Consider the following 15012-nt stretch of genomic DNA (forward strand, 5'->3'; position numbering starts at 1 on the left):
ATGCCAGGCTGAAAGGAGAGAGAGAATAAAATAAATGAGAGTGGTGAGAAATAGAGTGGAGGTACAGCTAGTAATAGCAACTGTGGGAAAAATATTGAAGCAACTTCTCTGGTGGACTTAAGGAAGGAAAGCAGCTCACCCCAGAGACAGAGCTATTGGAATCTGAACACAGATTGAAGTACATTTTCTCTCTCTCTCTCTCTCTCTTCTTGAGGTTTCTCATCTTCTTGGGGTAGGGGAGGGGGTTTGTGTTTACTCTTATAAGATTCAATTTACATCAATGTATAGCATGGAAACAACATAAAAACTATCAGACAGTCTTCTGTGGGCAGGGAGGGAAGGGAGGTTGGGGGAAATATTGTAAAATTCAAAAACCTTACAAAAAATGATAGGTACATAGTACTATTGCATATAATTGGAAAACAAATAAAATGTTAAAAAAAATTGTGTTTATGTAAGACCCACTATTTGTCCTGCAATTATATCTGAAGAATTATGTTCTAATGTTCTTTAGGGTCTTATTATTTGCCCTATTTCTTTATTCTCCAGATACTCATTCACTGATATTGGACTTTTCGTGTACTATAAAGACCTCTGGGCCTTTGCATTCACCTTACTGAGCCACTCTGAGGACTTCTAAACCTTTATTTTTTAGATGTGTTCTCATTTGTAATTAGAGAACCCATTTCTTTTTTTTTTAAAGATTTTATTTGACTTTTACAATTTTTCTCCCAATGAGAACCCATTTCTAAGGGATTATCTTACTTTTCTATTTATATCCTAATGCTTAGCATATAGTAAATACTGAATACATGCTTTCTCATTCATTTTTCCTTGATAATATAATTTGATCTCTTATGATATGGAAGAAAAGAGATGAATTTTCTTATACTTACTTTCAGTTCTTCCATCCTATCCCGAATTGTTGAGAGGTCAGATGAACTGTTGGGGTCCTGTCCTTTTAGTACTTCTTCAGCTTCTAAAATCCAGCCCTCCAGCCTTTCTAAACTCTTGGAAAATGTTTCATAATCAAGAACTCCAGCCTTTTGAAAAAAATTTAGAATTTTAGAAAAAGTATATTTAGCTGTGGATTAATTGCCTAGAAAATTGCTCTATTTTTCTTTTCATTTTCTTATTTTATAAAAGCTTTTCCTAAAAGTTCTGCTACAGTGATTTTGCAGGTTAACTATGCCTTTCTCTTGCTTCATCCAAGTTATAGAATTACTTTTATCTGGCATTAGTTTTATACAATTTCCAAATGTTCACATTTTGTTTAGGATATTACCATCTTTCCAGTCACCTAGATCCATAGTTTCCCTATGATTCTCAACATTTCATCCTCAATCTTCTCACATATTCAGTCAATTGCTAATTTTTATCATTTTTGTCTATATCTCTCACTTATCTTTTCTCCATTCACACTTGGACTCTTTCCATAACTTTGTAATTGGTCTCCCTCAGTCAAACTTTCCCCTCTCATCAATCCCTGTCCCCACCCCCTAAAATCAAAGTGATTTTTCTAAAGTATAAGTCAGACCCTGTCATCTCTCATCCCTACTCAATAAAATTCAGTGATTCCATATTATTATTAATAGATTCAAATACAAGCATTATTATTTAGCACTTAAAACTTTTCATAATTACTTGATGTTACTTTCAACCTTTTTTACACATTATTTACATGCATGATCCAGTCATACTAGATTACTTGATTCACCTTATTCACAATATTTCCTCTTCCATTTTATCCCTTTGCAATGGCTCTTTCCTATACATGGAATGAACCATCCCCAATTTGAATGGCTGACTTTTTTCAAGGCTAAATTCATGTTTCATTCCTTATATGATGGACCTTCCTCTATCCCCCCCACTCTCCCCTCAATCAACCAAACTCTAGTGCCTTTTTCTCTAAGGTTATCTTGTATTGGTCACATATGTGCTTTGTATAGATCTATATGTGTGTATTATATGTCACCTGTTAGAATCTATGCTTCTTGAAGACAAGGGCTATTTCATTTCTGTCTTGTATCTCCTGTGCCATATAGTATATAAGTGCTTAATAAATACTTGTACTCTTGACTAATTCATGTAAGAGGAAGGAATATAGGTATAATTAACATAGATTTCTTTATATAATTAAAAAAACCTGGTATTTTAAGAATTTGCTCATCAATTATTATTTATTTGGGGAAGGTTGGTGAGGATCTAGTACTATCTGGCTGAAAAATTAATCTAACATTTATAAATATTTTCACATTTGAGCCCAGTTTCTCAATTCTACTGCAATCTTTTTTTCCCACCTGTAGCAGTTTCTGCTGTCTGCTGAGAGCCTGTTCCAGGGCAGACAAGTGTTGACTCAAAGACAACTGGTCAGACTGAATGGCCGCAGCTGCAGAAGTATCCACTTGCTGCTTGAGTTGCTCTCCCAGCTCTTGGAGTACAAACAATGAATCCTGAACAGTCTTCTGGCCTTTGAGTTGCTCCTAAAGGAGTGAGAAAAATGAAAATGTCTACCATAAAATAACTCTTCATGTGAATCTCTTCAACTTCTTATTATAATTATATAAACAGTGAGTTCACTTCTCTGTTGCAGGATAGGTTTTGTATCCACATATACTTATTCAAGCAATCTAAATCTCACTAATATCCAAGAGTGCTGTCTCCTCTTCAGTTACACTCTCCCCCATAACACACACACACACACACACACACACACACACACACACACACACAGAGTATATATTTATTATTACCCAATAAGGGAACATGTCTTCTCTTTATTCTCTAAGATAAGGGTTCTTAACTGGGACTATATCTATATATTTCTTACATACATATACACATATATACATACAGGAACACATACATACTCATGCACATACACACACATCACACATATATATTTAAAAGAGAATAATTCATTATAATTGGTTTCCTTTGTAATGCTGTATATTTTATTTTATTCATTTAAAAATATTTTGCTATGCAGGGATCCATTGACTTTACCAGCTAGACAATAGCATAATAGACAACATTAAAAAAAAGATTAAAAAACTCGAATTCAGTTATGTTCTGAGCTCCCATCTACCTGTGGATTAAGATTTCTGCTACTGATTCTAATGTATCTATATCTATATATTCAATGGGAAAGGGAAAACCAGGATTATTTGCCTTATCACTAGAGGTTACAGATGGGATTAAATGAAATGACTTGGTTTAAGTATCATATCAGCACTACAGAAACCAATTGAAATAATGCTCGGTTTTAAACATTAAATATCTCTCTTGAACTTTAAAAAGAATTATAGTCATTGCCTAGCAAGGACAAATCATAAAGGAAGGAAAATTGAAAGAATCTTTTTGACTTTTTAATGAAAATCAGTTTATATTTTAAAGCAGTTAGGAGAGCAATATGGAGTTATGCACAGAGCAATAAAACTGTTTATACCCTTTGACTCAGCAATTCCAATTCTAGGTCTTTACCCAGATGAAATCATAATAAATGGGAAAAGTCCCACATGTTGCAAAATATTTATAGCAGGTTTTTTTTGTAGTGGCAAGGAATTGGAAATTGAGGGGATGCCCATCAATTGGGAAATGGCTAAACAAGTTAGGGTACATGAATACTATGGAATATTATTGTTCTATAAGAAACCATAAATGTTCTATAAGAAAACAAAATGCCTCTAGAGAGGCATGGAAAGAATTATAGGATCTGAAGATGAGCAAAGAGAGAAGAACCAAGAGGACAATGTACACATTATCAATAACATTATTTTAAGCATTTAAAAATATTTTACAGTACAGGGATCCATTGATAATAACGCTGTGAGCTGATCAACCCTGTTGGATGTTGCTCCTCTCAGCAGTTCAGAGCTAGGACAAGCCTTTTAGACTGGCCATGAATAATGCTATCCCCATCCAGAGGAAGCAAAATAAAACAAAACAAAAAAACATTTTTTTTCAGAATCTGAGGAACACTATATTCACTTTTAAAGAAAATTGTCTCTTATGTATTTCTTCCCTTAATCCTAATTCCTCATACCCAAAATGGCTAACCTGTATATATGCCTAACACAAATGTGTAAGAACAATATTAACCGACTATTCACCACTGAGGGGAGGAGGACTTGGGAAGGGAGGGTGGAAGGAAATTTTGTAACATAGAAATATGCACAGGGATATGGATGAATGTTAAAAAAAACCTTTCATAACATATATTTGGAAAGTAAATATCAATAAAAAAGTAGAATAAAAAAACAGTTTTAAAGCAGTTAACCAAGTGAAGGTATAGGCACTATCACATAATTCCTCTCCTAAGACAAAGTCATCTCTTTCAAACACTATCATATCTCAGAGAGGTGACTACTTCTTTGGTACCTTTACCTTGTGGAAAAAATTTGCATTCTGAGGCATATTCATATCTCATGAGTAACATTAGGTAAATCTTTGGAAACTAAGCAAACTTGAATTCTGATGAAAGGAAAAGTGAAGAAACACAATATTTGTGAAACCTACATTGCAATCTTGAATCCAGGTTGCAATTTCATCATCAACAATGTCCTTATTATTTGCTGCCTTCAATAGCTCATTGGTTTGATCTTCCTGCTGCTGAATTGTTGAAGCACACTGCTTAGAATAATCTTTATATCTTTGCCACAGTTGAAATAAGGCCTTACTGGAGTGTAACTGCTCAGCAATCTCTTCCAGCAAATTATTCCACCTGGAAGTGATAGAAAACACACATAGATAGGGTAATATGAAGTCTCCTTGATAGCAGGATCTGTTTTTTCCTTGTTTTTGTAACCCTAGCAACATCATAGGCACTTTATGCCTGTTGAATGGCACATTAATTATGATGAAAATGAGATTTTACAATACAGAAATGGAAATAATATACAACATTCTTGTTTTTTTAAAGTAATAAAAATGTTTCAACAGAGGCCTATAATTTTATTTTGAAGATACAGAATTAGGAATGAAAATATTTTACGTTATTGACAGTTCCATTTATGTAGGTAGTAGTTCCAAATCAATCAATGCATTTTCCTTTTATACAACACTTTATTTTTCAACTTTAAATCAAGTAGAAAGAATGATTATATGGGGACAAAAACCTTACTAAATTCAAGTCCAAAATTCTAGTCTTTCAATTGTATCACTAATGACATTGAGAATGAGATCTTTTAAAAAGGCAGCTCTAAAATCAACCTATGCCATACCTCATATTTACTTCTTTCAATGTACTGGTAAGTGTTTCTGTCACTGGTGGATGACACTCTTTTAACAGTTGGTTGGTTACAGAGCCAAATTTCTGCAAGCCACTTTCTTGCTTTTCTAGTTCATCTTGTAGACTCTATTCACACAAAAAAGCAAAAAACAAACAAAAAACAAACCAGACAAGTGGCATGATAGTATCTTAATTATTAGTACTAAAATTTATACTTTATTATATATTCAACAGGAAAAGAAAGGTATATACAACAGTCTTGCAGTTTCATGCGCAAATCATCATTTTTTATTTTACTATTAAGGAAATGCTTTGCTTCCTAAATTAAAAATAAAATAAACTTTAAAAAGTTAAAAAGGTGGTTGCCAAGTATTTTTGAAAGTACTTAAAAATGAGTAACTTCCAAATAAATTTTTAATGATTTTGTTTAATAACTTTTCTTACCACTCCAAGATATGTACACTAATGATAAGAAGAGGTTAGTAGATAAGTCTAAAAAAAAACAACCCATAGCCAGCTAGCTAATCTAATTTAACAATGTAAAGAAAAATTTTTATAGATATCTTCACTTTCAGTTCTCATGTCTTCTTTCAAGTTGTCAACCTAGAATTAGTCAAGTAGTCAACTAACATTTATTTAATAGCTACCATGTATCAGCTAATACATTGAGTTTGGAAAAACCAAGAAAGGCAGAAGATATTTCTGGCTTACAAGAAGTTTAGAGTCTAATGGAAGAAAAACATGCAAAAAACTATGAAGAAACAATATATATACAGGTTAAACTGGAAATGATCAAGAGAGAGAAAGCAATAGAATTAGCAAAGAACAAAGGAGTTTAGTAAAAACTGAAGGAAGCCAGGGCATAGAAATGAAGATGGAGAATCATATCTTTAGTATGACTGCAAGAGGCTAGGTCTGACATCAAGAAAACTATATAACTGTTCCTATATCTGTCACTAATTAACTCTGTGACTCTGGATCTTTTTCAATTGAAAAAGAAAGAGAATGGATGTGGATGATTTCTGAAGTCCCTTCCTGATTTTAAAATGATATAATCCTATGGGGTTATATTTCAGTAGGAATATTCCGAATACAAGCTGCTACTCTGGGTAAGATTCCAAAATAGAACTTCAGAGGAGCAAGACTACTACTTTTTTTTTAAGGTAATATCATGTGAATTTTTATAACAATTGTTGTACAATCTGAAATTCAAACAAAATAAAAAGGCTGCATAATTTTTAAGAATTACAAAATACAGTAGTTTTTAAGGAAAATTAAAATATCGAAGCTAGGAATAGCAATAAATTCTATTTGGCAAGTTCTCATTCAATTACATAAACTATAGTTATAAAAATCTAGGTAAAATTCCATGAAAATGTTCTCAATCCTGCAGTTTATGAGTTCTTGCCCAGATCTATGGATTACCTAGCATCAGCAACTGATGCAGGTACTGGAACTGTCATATTGTTCATAGACTTTGTTAAACAGATTTGGCAGCCCAAGCGTGATGTGTCTGTTAGTCCAAAGGCCAGATCAAGCATGTCAGTAATTGGGTCTAACTTTTCAAATACATGTTCTTCAAATACAAGATGACAGGTGGAACAAGCCAATGTTCCTTCACAGGCACCAAATCCATCAATGTCTAGATTATTATTAACAACATCTAGTAGAGCGTCACCAACTTTTCCTTGGGTTGTTAACTTGTCACCATCACAGTTTATAAAATGAATGGTTACTGTATCTTCTGAGCTGCACTGAGCCGACAAGCTGAGGTACCGGGCCCCCCGGGCGGGCGGCGCTGCCCGGCTTCTGCTCCCCGCGCCGGCCCGGCCCCCCGGCTGCCGCTCGGGATCCGGCCAGGAGGCAGCGCCGGGACGCGGCCCCGAGGGCCGCCGAGGCGGCCAGCAGGAGCCGGACGGAGCCCAGAGTCGCCATGCCGCCGCCGCCGCCGCCGCCACCGCCCTCTACTACTTTTTATAGTAGTTCCAGGAACTCCAGAATATACTTCAGAATGAGAGAAAGTACCTTTTTTTTTTTTTCTGGGATATTTTTTGACCAAGAAGAAGTCTCCAACTATATTTTTATATATTAGAGCCACAGGCTATGGGACAGGATGAAATGTGATGGCAATGCCCAGAACTCAGGGACCATAAAATAAGACTTTTTGAGGATGGGAAAACGGGGGTTAGTTGGAAGGTAGATGATAGAATCCAAAGAAGCCAACCCTAGGCAATATACAATACTAGGAAATATGTCCATAAGTGAATTGGTAAAGTCCAGTATTATTTTAAAACTGATGCTTGTTCTCCATTCTCAAAGAAGACCATGACATAAGGGAGGTGATAACATTACAAGCAAGTAAATTGGATTTGAGTGAGGGGATGCTGTGCTAAGTCACCATCTCACTATTATTATTTTAATTCACAGAGAAGGCACTGAATCATGTAATGAATGACGAAAGGCCAATAAAACTGCCATTGATACACAAAAAGTTCAAGAGAATATTTTAATGCTTTGCATTAACAAATTATTTTAGCTCTCCTAAAGTTATTATAATTCACACCAACCTCACAATCAGCTTATACTAATAAGAACTCACCTAGTATATTCCACTGTATGATGTGAGAAACTAAACATTTGTCAGAGAAAGTAAATTTCTTTCTGAGAAACTAGACATTGGATTAGCAGTATTTGAATTTGTGCCAGGTAGCCAGAATCAGTTAGAAGTGTGGAAGGGTACACTCTGTGCACCTTAGGCTTTGAGTGGCCCTTTTCAACCCCTAATACACAGAGTACCTATTCTTCCAATTACAGCTAGTAGCAGATGGAAGAGAGTACCCAAATTAGAATGGTGGACAATGTTGGGGACCCTGAGGCAACAGTTTAGTGGAGATGGTATGGCTTGGTAGGTTATCTTCATCTATGCTCAGAATGCCATTTTAGATGTTATTATTGATAATGGATACAACAAAGGACAGAGCAGTAAGGAAGAAAGCACACACGTGGCACAAGCACTTAGCTTTCCATGGAAAGCAAAGAAAAAATACTTTAAAAGCTAGTTTTAAAAAAGCTAGTTAATAGCTTTTCTATTCATTTCTATTTGTTTGATTTTTTTTGTAATCCTTTAACTTGCCGAGACTGGCAAGATGAGCCGAAAAAGAGAATACTTGGGAGGAACATATCAGCAGTAGAAAATAGAGTGTAGCAGTATAGATTTAGAACTGGAAGAGAACTTAGAGGTTTAAAAAAAAGGAGGGGATTCTGGGATCAGAAGGATTGTAGATCCTGGCAGAGATTCTAGAGGCCAAAAATCCAATTCCTTCATTTTATATTTGAAGAAATTGATGTTCAAAAAGGTTAAGAGACTTGTACAGGGTTACACAGCTTAACACATCTGAGGCAGGATACATTTATTTATTTGATTATTTATATTTAAGGCAATGGAGTTAAGTGACTTGCCCAAGGTTACATAGCTAGGCAATTTTAAGTGTCGGAGGCAGCATTTGAACTCAGGTCCTCTTGACTCCAGGGCTGGTGCTCTATCCACTGCACCACCTACCTACCCCTGAGGTAGGATTTAAATTCAGGGTTTTGCTGAATTCAAATCCAGTAACCTACCTTCTAAGTCACCTAGTTTCAGAAATAAAACAAATTTTTGAAATAGTGCTGAGTCACAAACCTGTGAATATTCCATAATATTTGCTTTAGAATATAAAATATTTAGAACAAGGTATCATCTATTTATGAAACACCCGGTGAAGAAATGGAATCTATGGGGAGGAGTTCTTCAGAAACAAAGTATATAAACATGGTTTTAAATTTTTTTAAATGTTTTAGCATAAAGAATAAGGTTAATAAACAGCTGTACAAACTTTTCCATTATCCTTTTCAAGTTTAAAGTCACAGCAATGAAATATTTAATATTTGCTCCTCACCTGAAGGTTTTCTACTTGCACTTTCACCGCCTCTAGGGAGCCAGTCAGCAACCGGAAACGGGAAAGAGAGTACCTGGCTTCCATTAGGTAACTGTTCATTTCTTCATAAGCCACTTTGTACACATTCCAGTGATCAAACACTGACTGTAGTAATATCTTGAGCTGTCCAACCTTTAGAAAGTATATGTGGAGAGAATAATACATTTATAATTGCACAAAAAAATGTGAAATAACCCTAACCCTATACACTGATTTATATGTCTAGAGCTATTAAAGACTATCTAATAAGAATTGGGCAATATACATAATAAAAATCAGGAAGAAGAAAAACATAGAATTTAAGATAATCTTTTGCAATCTCTTGAGGGATCAACTTTCATAAGCCACTGAACTGGTAAGGGAACTGCAAATATATTTACTATATGAAGATAGTCATTTATAGCCCATTATACTGGGCAGCATTTGGAGTTGGTGATTGCTAAGAGAAGAAGAGGAATTATATGAATAAATGTGGCTTATGCCAGTACAAACTTGATAGAGAAAACAATTTCTGAATTATGATGCCATATCTATAATCAGTGCATAGAAACCTCACCAAAATTTAGGGTTAGTTTTTTTTAAATGTCACCCTATGAAATTAGCATTGATAAGAATCAGACTTTTGCAGAAGTAGCTCAACCTAAAACATGTTTTATTCAATAAACTAATTTCTTGAATCTCTTCAAGAAACCAGAGAATTTTTTTCAAATCTAATCAAAAGGATTAAATTAAAAATAGGATGCAATCTACTCATTGTAATTTTCCCCCAGACCATGGCAGAAGGATAGTAGTACAGATCTTCTAAGAAATCCAAATCTGTCAAGATGGCCATGATCTTAAGATCATTAGATATCTAAAGAAGGAATATGCTCTAAAATCTTGGTGTAACCTTTATTATCTTATTTTTTTATACATTATTACCATATGATCTAAATTTGCCCAGTAATGGTTGAGCTCTTGCAGGTGATTCATGATGACACCAGACACATCCTTCTTGTTCTTAATCAAAGAAAGTCCACTCTGTTCTATTTTTTCTATTTCTTTTTCTTTTGCTTTAATCAAATCTTCCAGTTCCTAAAATATATTTAAAAAGAGAATGAATTAGTAAAATTTTAAATTGGATATAAAATCTTATGAACTAATGGAGAGAAAAATGGATACTGAGTCCTTTAAAAGGCTTTCACTAATTCAAAGGCTTCTACTTCCTCCTTCTTCAAATATTCTCCACTTAACTGGTATAGATTTTGTATCTAGCTATATGGGTTCATTTTACAGACCTGACAGAAGTTCCTTTAGGGCAGAGACTGTTATAGTTCTGTCTTTATATCTTTGTGTCTAGTATAGCTAGCTAGTAAATAGCTAAAACTTAATAACTATTGAATTAAGGAATGAATGAATATAAATAGTAGCTTAAAGATTATACAGAACTTGACTGATTTAATTATGCAAAAATTTCTAGTCAAAATATAGTAAATTGAGTCACATAGTTTCCCAACATGATGAATTTATTAGTAAAGTATTAATTTACCTACAAATAGAATTTCATTTTCTTTAGCAAATCTGAAACCCTGAATCTGAAGAAGAAAACTATCTTGAAAAGTTTTGGGGGGTACAGAATAATAACTGCATTGGTGAGGAACAAGTTATGATTAATTACAACAGTTCAATATTATGAATGGTGAAATCAATCCCATCTTTCCTTTTTGTGACTAAGAAATGTTTGTTTGAGTCAGCCTGCAAGGTTAGAGATAGTGGATCAGACTTCTTTGGACAACAAACCAGACATGCTTGAAGGATAATAGACCAGACATCCTTGAAGGATAGCTTGGCAGTGTAAAGATATTAGTTCAGACTCCCTTGTATCCACCAACATCCCTCAAGGATAATATATTTCCTTGATGCAAGAATAGAACAGTGATTAACAGGAGAACTGAATTTCTAAACTTAATTTATTACAGGCCAGCTGAATTTCTGAACTAAGTTCAGAGATAAAGAACCATAATTTTGGCACTTATAGAACAAAATCAATTAGTTATAAATAGAATCTGTTAAAAGATAAAAGATAATGATAGATTAGATGTTGTTACAGGAGGAAGTAGGGGCCAGACCTGGCGATGAGATGGGATATGAACAATTTACTTTTTAAAAATCTATTAGATCCCTGTATCTTATTAAACATTACAATTTTGCTAACTTTATCTTTAAAATTCTTGCTAATTAAATTTTTGCTAATTTTAAAATGATATAGTAGTGATTCATAAGGAATTTTCTTTGTCTATAATTTTTATTCTATTCAAAATTCTCAATGAAATAGGAATAACATGACAAATGTATAATTTGCTAATAATAGCTCAGTGGACTTTAATAGTCCTAAAAGAGTACTTTGTTACAGCAAATTAGGAATCTATGGGATATGCCTGGGGTTGAACTCAAGTATTCCTGACTCTAGACCAAGTGTTCTATCCATTAAGCCACCTCCTTCAAATCCATTCCTCTATCCACTATGCTGCCTAAAAGTTAGAGAGACAGACATAATGGAAATGGGGCAAAAGAAATGGTACTATGAAGGAATGTTCTTTAAAAGGAAAATTTTATAATTTTATTAACCTACTAATTTTGATACCTTGATACCTGGGTTCAAATGCTGCCTCAGAAACTTATTATCTATGAGACACTTGATAAATTAAACTTTCTTGACCTCAGTTTTCTCATCTGTAAAACAGTCATAATAACAGTAGCCCCCTACTATGCTGATGGGCTATTATAAGGATAAAATGAGGTGACATATAAAATGTATTGCACAAACCTTAAAGGGTTATATGAATTTTGTCTATTATTATAAATCAAATGAAAGTACAGATAGATAATGTATAAAAAGTATGTGAAATACAGAATGATCCAAAAAATCATTATATTATCTAATTATCACTATAGTTTTTCCCATCTCAAGATAAACTTAATATTACCTTCTTCTCAGATAAAGAAATCAAACTTATCTAAAATCATATGAAAACTTACTCTAAGTAATTATTGATTAGAGAAATGAAAATTAAAACATCTCTGAGACATAACTTCATACTTTTCAGTTTGGTCAATATGATTAGAAAGGAAAACGATCAATGCTGGAGGGGATGTAGGAAAACTGGGACACTAATTCATTGATGGTAGAGTTGTGAACGGATCAATTTTTCTGGAGAGCAATTGGGAATTATGCTGAAAGGACAATCAAACTCTGTATATCCTTTAATCCATCAACATCACTACTGAGTCTGTATCCTGAGGAGATCATGAAAAAGAATAAAAAAATCCCACATGTACAAAAATATACATAGCAGTTCTTTTTGAAGTGGCAAAGAATTAAAAATTGAGAGGATGCCAATCAATTGAGGAATGGTTGACCATTATAAACACTAATAGCAACATGGGGTGATGATCAACCATGATGGCTTTGCTCATTTCAGTAGTGCAATAATCACTTTTAAAAGACTTGTGATGGAAAATGCCAGAGAAGGAACTCTGGAGTTTAAATACAGTCCAAAATTTACTATCTTCAGTTTTTAAAAGTTGTCTTATGTATTGTTATTTTTTCTGTTTTCTTTCTTTGATTTGGATCTGATTCTTCTCTCACCACATAATCAATATGGATCTATGTTTAGCATGATTATAAAGTATAGAGCTTGTAGCTGATTGCTTTCTGTCAGAGGGAGGGAGGGAGAAAAATGTAAAACTCAGAATCTTGCAACAAAGATGACTGGTAAAAACTATTACCATTGCAGTTGGAAAAACAAAAAAATAAAATGTTTTTAAAATAAATAAATATTTGTGTCCTACACTTCTATTAATTAAGAGATAACAAGAAATAATTATTCAATGCCAATATTGGCACGAAATTAAATTATTCACTGCTAACATTGGCATGGAATTCAGTTATCAAAAATTTAGTAATATGCATTCAATGCTATTTTTTGCTCACAAGTCAGAGCTTAGAAACATACTGCTTAAATACCCTAGGCACAGTTTAAGTAATTGAAATTCACATAGTCACACATATTTGATTAATATAGACCATTCAGTCATTAATTAATACAATCATTAATATGACCTCAAGTATTTTATAACTGAAACAAAATTGTAATGCTCTTATTTTCAACCAGTTAATTAAATAATCAACTTTTATTTTGAAAAAAATGAGAGGAAAGAGCTAATCTTAATATGTGAATAGTTCCTCCAACTTCTGTTTAAATTACTGAAGTCTATTCACATTGTATGGAGTGGAAAGATTGAAGAAATGAAGTTATTAAAATCAGAGTTTGAAATCTAAACAACTAATTTCAGTGTATTTTACCAAATTATAATACCTATGAAAATATATGCCTTAGAAGAAAAAAAACAAATCTTACCACAATTTAGGGATTTTCAAATAAAAGTTTTCAGTTATACCATGATGTAATGACTGATACCTACAGACTACTTTCTTTCTATCAATTGTTTCAAACAAATATATCTACTTAAAAAAAACCCATGTAAAACTCTCTATTGTTGATACAAGCATTCAATTTTGATTGGAATTTGGAAATAATACAATATTATTATTTGGTAAGACTTCTGTTATAGTTTATAGGACAGAAATAATAGAGAGGAGAAAAGGGGAAAAACAAAAAATAATTAAAAAATGAAAGACTAAAAGAAAAGAAAGAAAACGAGAGGAAGAAAACTGATAGAAGATACAGTATTATATATTTTGAAATTTTTGGTAATGATGATTATAGTAATAAAATAACAAAGAAGTGTCATCATTTTAGGTCTGTAATACAAAAAAGTCTTTTTAAAATAGGGATATTAAATGTGAATACTCTAAAGGACTTTGATTCTTCATGTTACAAATAGAATTTTGGAATATCAATTTACCTGTAGAGTTCAGCTTCATAGTTCTATTTAAGATAGTCATGCTATTTATCAATAAGAAATGAGGGGATAAATTATCTCAGACTACCTTCTTTTGTCCCATTTATGTAGCTATGACTAATGTATCCCCTAATTTTTCTCCATGCCCATTTTCAGAAAATGAAAATGTACTATTAATTTTAAGAATCATCATGATATAAGAGAATATTTGCCTAGCATTTTTTCTTTGTTATTTTATGTGCTTTCTTTTTAATTTTGTGACACCCTTACTGTTGCAATCACTGATTTTGACAAAAAAGTAGAAAGCCATTTGTACAGGCTATAAATGTGGAAAACAATGCACTTGTTCTTTGTAATCTTTTGCTATTTTATCAGTTCACATTTAGATTATATCTAAAATGTTTATTTTAATGGATAAATTTCAGCTTACTTCATTGTTTTTTTCCCCCTTGCTTAATCTATGCCCTACTAAGAATAATAGTGGAAGTGAAGTTCTTCATACAATCTGGAACATTGACTCTATATATTTTCATGAGAGAGTTACTGTTTTTGAATTCTGTTACAGTATTTTATTGATTATTCAAAGTATTGTGAAAGTTCTCTCTTCTGAGATGTATTTATGCTTATTATTGCTTTTGTACATTTTGATTTACTGATATAAAAGACATAAACAGTGAAGTTTTTTAATTGAATAGAGGATGGGAGGGGTTATATTTCTAATTTATTAAAGATAAGGTATATAATGATCAAAAAAGTTTTATAATTGGGAAAGCTGATAACAAAAGATAATATGACTAATTTTCAAGTTCTCAATAGAAGAATATTCCTGACTATTCTTAAACTGCTATGCTAAGATTTCATGAAATTTCAATGGAGCATAATTGAATTAACTGCATAGTTTAC

General features: G+C 32.9%; 1 protein-coding gene and 1 pseudogene across 11 annotated transcripts in view; both read right to left on the reverse strand.

Annotated features, from left to right (window-relative positions):
* The window catches only part of SYNE1 (spectrin repeat containing nuclear envelope protein 1), a 598518-nt gene that overhangs the window by 91367 nt on the left and 492139 nt on the right, over window positions 1–15012 (reverse strand). For all 11 annotated transcript variants that reach the window (XM_074187858.1, XM_074187854.1, XM_074187849.1 and 8 more), the window contains 6 exons: window positions 10126–10278; window positions 9166–9336; window positions 5223–5356; window positions 4519–4723; window positions 2301–2483; window positions 897–1043 (listed from right to left, as the gene is read on the reverse strand). In XM_074187858.1, the coding sequence (XP_074043959.1) occupies window positions 897–1043; window positions 2301–2483; window positions 4519–4723; window positions 5223–5356; window positions 9166–9336; window positions 10126–10278 (993 nt within the window). The remainder of the gene's footprint in view (window positions 1–896; window positions 1044–2300; window positions 2484–4518; window positions 4724–5222; window positions 5357–9165; window positions 9337–10125; window positions 10279–15012) is intronic.
* Window positions 5366–9159, reverse strand: LOC141488103 (adrenodoxin-like; annotated as a pseudogene).

This window comes from Macrotis lagotis, chromosome 5 (genome assembly GCF_037893015.1).
Source record: "Macrotis lagotis isolate mMagLag1 chromosome 5, bilby.v1.9.chrom.fasta, whole genome shotgun sequence".
NCBI lineage: Eukaryota > Metazoa > Chordata > Mammalia > Peramelemorphia > Peramelidae > Macrotis > Macrotis lagotis.